We start from the raw sequence: 5,385 nt of genomic DNA on the forward strand, positions 1-5,385 counted from the left end.
CCATGTGTACCGGGAGCCGGTGTACGCTGGAGCGGGCGATGCGTGCAGAGGGCCAAGGCGAGCGGCTAATCCATGCGGGGGGCGGGGCCAGGCCAAGGCGAGCAGCCAATCCGTGGGGGGGGCGGGGCCAGGCCGAGCCCAGCGGCCAATCCGACAGTTGTCACTTTTATGACACTGTCACGGTGACACAATTTTGGAGCAAGACAGACAGACAGAATAAGGCAATTATATATATATATAGATAAATTTCCCTGCAGGGTTTGATTTAGAAAAGAGTGTGCAACATTCCCAATGCATGGAAACAAAAACTATTCTAAAGATTTTAGGCTTAACTCATGTTTTTGTACACACTGCTATTATTTTGAACACAACTGTATGTACAGAAACAGTACTTTTTTCAGATCCTCAGAGAATTCTTTGCCATGAGGTGATATGTTGAACATCCAGTTAACAGTATGAGAGAATGTGTGAGCGATAACACCACATTTTAAACAAAGAGCTTAGTTCACAGTCAGTGTAGGGGTAAAATTATTTATGATTTGCCAAAGGCAATTGAACCCCTAAACTAAAGACTATATTAAAATATAACTTTTATTAATCAATATTTAGACACTTCAGATACACTGAGAAAGACATTTAAAACCAATAAGAGCTACAATAGGTAATCCTATCTTTTTTATCTTAATAGTAATACCAGGCTCAATAATAAGTTAATAGTGGCTAAAAATCGGCCAATTATTTAGTTCTCAATATTCATGATGGGCTATGGTATAAACCTTTGAAGCTCCTAAATTATTAAAAATAAAAAAACCTTTGGACTCCTCCAGACTGGTGTTGTCAGGGTGAATGAGGCACAAATTAAGTGAGTAGACCCACCCTATATACAGTCATATGAAAAAGTTTGGGCACCGCTATTAATGTTAACCTTTTTTCTTCATAACAATTTGGGTTTTTGCAACAGCTATTTCAGTTTCATATATCTAATAACTGATGGACAGAAAATGTGACCGGTGCAAAAGTATGGGCACCTCAACATAAAAGTGACATTAATATTTTGTAGATCCGCCTTTTGCAAAAATAACAGCCTCTAGTCGCTTCCTGTAGCTTTTAATGAGTTCCTGGATCCTGGATGAAGGTATATTTGACCATTCCTGTTTACAAAACAATTCCAGTTCAGTTAAGTTTGATGGTCGCCAAGCATGAACAGCACGCTTCAAATCATCCCACAGATGTTCAATGATATTCAGGTCTGGGGACTGGGATGGCCATTCCAGAACATTGTAATTGTTCCTCTGCATGAATGCCTGAGTAGATTTGGAGCGGTGTTTTGGATCATTGTCTTGCTGAAATATCCATCCCCTGCGTAACTTCAACTTCGTCACTGATTCTTGCACATTATTGTCCAGAATCTGCTGATACTGAGTTGAATCCATGCGACCCTCAACCTTAACAAGATTCCCGGTGCCGGCATTGGCCACACAGCCCCAAAGCACGATGGAACCTCCACCAAATTTTACTGTGGGTAGCAAGTGCTTTTCTTGGAATGCCGTGTTTTTTGCCTCCATGCATAACACGCCTTTATGTGTGACCAAACAACTCAATCTTTGTTTCATTAGTCCACAGGACCTTCTTCCAAAATGTAACTGGCTTGTCCAAATGTGCTTTTGTATACCACAGGCGACTGTTTGTGGCGTGCTTGCAGAAACGGCTTCTTTCGCATCACTCTCCCATACAGCCTCTCCTTGTGCAAAGTGCGCTGTATTGTTGACCGATGCACATTGACACCATCTGCAGCAAGATGATGCTGCAGGTCTTTGGAGGTGGTCTGTGGATTGTCCTTGACTGTTCTCACCATTCTTGTTCTGTGCCTTTCTGATATTTTTCTTGGCCTGCCACTTCTGGGCTTAACAAGAACTGTACCTGTGTTCTTCCATTTCCTTACTATGTTCCTCACAGTGGAAACTGACAGTTTAAATCTCTGAGACAACTTTTTGTATCCTTCCCCTGAACAACTATGTTGAATAATCTTTGTTTTCAGATCATTTGAGAGTTGTTTTGAGGAGACCATGATGCCACTCTTCATAGGAGATTCAAATAGGAGAACAGCTTGCAAGTGGCCACCTTAAATACCTTTTTTCATGATTGGATACACCTGCCTATGAAGTTCAAAGCTCAATGAGGTTACAAAACCAATTTAGTGCTTTAGTAAGTCAGTAAAAAGTAGTTAGGAGTGTTCAAATCAAGAAATTGATAAGGGTGCCCATACTTTTGCACCGGTCAAATTTTGTTTAAATGCGGATTGCACATTTTCTGTTAGTACAATAAACCTGATTTCAATCCAGAAATATTACTGAGTCCATCAGTTTTTAGATATATGAAACTGAAAAAGCTGTTGCAAAAACCCAAATTGTTATAAAGAAAAAAGGTTAACATTAAAGATCTTTCTCATTGCATCTGAAATTTATAAATATTGATTAGTAAAAGTTATATTTTAATAGCTAGTCTTTAGTTTAGGGTCTCAATTGCAATTGGAAAATCGTAAATAACACCAAATGTAACACACCTGGTCCCCATTCACACTGGATGCCTTGTAACACTAATGAGTCACATGACAGAAGGGAGGGGAAAAGGCTAATTGGACAAAATTTAGCCATTTTCACTTATGGGGTGTACTCCCTTTTGTTGCCAGCAGCTTAGACATTAATGGCTGTGTGTTGTGTTATTTAGAGGACACACCAAATTTAGTTACACAAGCTATATACACCAACTACTTTACATTGTATCAAAGTGTCACATCTTAAATTGATATAAAATATTTACAAAAATGTATTGTATATGCATATGAGGTTAAGTTTGCATCTGGAGACCTGTGCCTGGTGTGTGAATCATAGGCCATAACAAACAAATGTGTAAATTCAGCATTAGACGGCAGTCGCATCACATTTGTCAGCACTCGGATGAGGACTTCTGCCTAAATACCCAGAAACTCAGCTGGACTCAGTTTGACCTTCTTTCTGGTTGGACATACGGTAATACGATATTCTAGTACACTTATGTATCAGTCTAATAAGACAGATGTCAGGTAATGTTACCCTTGCAAACTAAGTATACTGGATTCTGAGGTTCTTTATAGAGCTCTAATTTTTGGTGTCCTTCCTTTGGGCTGAGGATTCACCATTGCTCATGTTGTAAGAATGTTAGTAACCTGATCACATCACTAGGTGGTCCTAATCATATACATCTGATCCAAGTAGAAATTGTATACAAGCGCATATGGAACGAACATTGTGAAGGGTTTACACTGTATTGAACTCTCGTCCATATTGCAGCCACAGTTCACTGCTTGATTACGGGTCCAATGCCCGAACCAACAGTATCATGTATGCCATTGCGGCTGACATGGAGGTTCTGGCTGTAATACACTTGAGAAGAAACAGACGCAGTATGGTCGTGTGAACAATTCTCTAAACTTGATGCTACTGGAAATGAATGTAAGCAGAGACTAAATAAATGGGTAACTGGTGCAGCTGCATATCCACAACCCCATCACCTTTTTAATTAACAGTTTTGCTCCCATTGACCAATAAGTGGGTGTATGTTTGCGTATCCAAATATATGTTTGTATCTAGAGATCATGTGTTGTGGGTGTTAATATGTGCTGCATGTGAATAAATAGGAGTCCTAGTATGTGGGGACATCTGAGACTAACACTACTAAAGGCACTATGGGGTTAATAAGGTAATGAGAAAAATGGACACATTGCCTGATATTCTAATTGTAAAGCAGCTGAATTGCTATTGCTCAGTTGCATGGGGGAAGACGAGGTAATACTTTGTCATTCTTAAATGTTAGACAGTGTGAACATTTTTTTTGTTAGGAAAGGGTTAGTGTATGAATCTGTGTTCTGTAGACATTGAGCACTGGTGAAGTATAATGAGTGTAACCTCATCAACGGCGGCCTCATGGAAAAGCTAAGTAATGTAGGACACATACTTGAACCAATCTTGTTTTATCTTTTTGCAGGTTTGTGGATCAAATGGCAGTAACTAATAAAGAATTCCACTTGTTCTGAGCACCCCTGTGAGTTATCATTGACACTGGTACCCAATACTTCCACCATATGTCTACAGTGATTTACATATAGAAAACACCTGCTGAATATGCAGAAAGTATATTTTTCATCATTAATATACTTTTAACAGAGATCTTAATCATGTTGTATTCCATTAATCATGTTGTATACCATTTGTATTAGACCTTGTTATATTTAGTTTATTAATAAAGCCTTTATAGAATAGATTTGCCAGTTACTGTATCAATACATGTAAATTGAAAAATAAGGCATGAAAATCTATAACATTCAAATAAAAAAAAACAATTATGCGCACCCCAAATTTCATTTTTCTCTTTCTACTCCTACATTTCACCCATACTGCTACTAAATCTACAAAAGGAAAAAAAGTTTTTATAGCTCACCGTTAGATGTGGATATTCTTAGATGTAAATCATTCTGCAGAGAAGGTCAGACGGTGCATGGAACAAGGGAGGCTAGAAGTGATTGCAAATGGTGGCGATCCAGCAACAAACGTCCTCATTCAGGAAAAAAGGTTCGATAAAATACCATTTTATTTAAACTAATTAAAATCCATGAGTCTTTCTTAGTCATAACCATTATGACAGTGGTTATGACTAAGGAAGACTCGCTTCCGAAGCGTTCATATGTCTGCACTATTCATGGATTTTAATTAGTTGAAATAAAATGAAATTTTATTGAACTTTTTTCCTGAATGAAGACATTTGTTGCTGTATCTCCACCGTTTGCTACTAAATCTACAGTCTTGATGCGTGTTTGACCAATAGCTCTAAGGTAAAGTAAAGTAAAGTAGTTCGGAATTTGTTAGCACTATACAGGGAGTCCCCAATTTACAAACGTCCCTTAGTTACGGATGTTGGATGTTCAAAAAAACTCTAATACATTAATCTCATTGGTGACTTTTTTGTCGCTGTCCGCTCCTCTTCTTTCTGCCTTTGACTCCCACATCTTCAGCCTCTGTACTGTAGACTCTTGGCCGGATCATCATAAGGTTGTGTAGTCATCACAACCTTATGACGCGCAGTAAGCTCCAGCCTGGATATGGTCAGAAGTCCTGGCTATGGTGAAAAGGTCGGAGATGTGGCTTGCTTGATGATGTTATGGAGAGGACCGGACAGTGAGCAGCAAGGCGTCCGGAGGAGTATTGGTTAAACAAAAAAAAAAAACAAACCAAAAACTAAACTAACACTTCCCTTTTCCAACAGCCCCACTGCTCAAATTTTGGTCTTTTTCTTTCTGCATTCACAAGTCACATCTCCATTACTTTCATCCACGTCCAGGCACCGGAGGTC

General features: G+C 39.0%; 1 protein-coding gene across 1 annotated transcript in view; it reads left to right on the forward strand.

The window, feature by feature from the left end:
- SPMIP11 (sperm microtubule inner protein 11) overlaps positions 1-4,380 on the forward strand; it is a 29,405-nt gene extending 25,025 nt beyond the window's left edge. The window contains exon 4 of the mRNA XM_075334400.1: positions 4,024-4,380. Within this exon, the coding sequence (XP_075190515.1) occupies positions 4,024-4,072 (49 nt within the window). The 3' untranslated portion in view covers positions 4,073-4,380. The remainder of the gene's footprint in view (positions 1-4,023) is intronic.
- The last annotated feature ends 1,005 nt before the right edge of the window (positions 4,381-5,385 follow it).

This window comes from Anomaloglossus baeobatrachus, chromosome 2 (assembly GCF_048569485.1).
Source record: "Anomaloglossus baeobatrachus isolate aAnoBae1 chromosome 2, aAnoBae1.hap1, whole genome shotgun sequence".
NCBI classification, from domain to species: Eukaryota; Metazoa; Chordata; class Amphibia; order Anura; family Aromobatidae; genus Anomaloglossus; species Anomaloglossus baeobatrachus.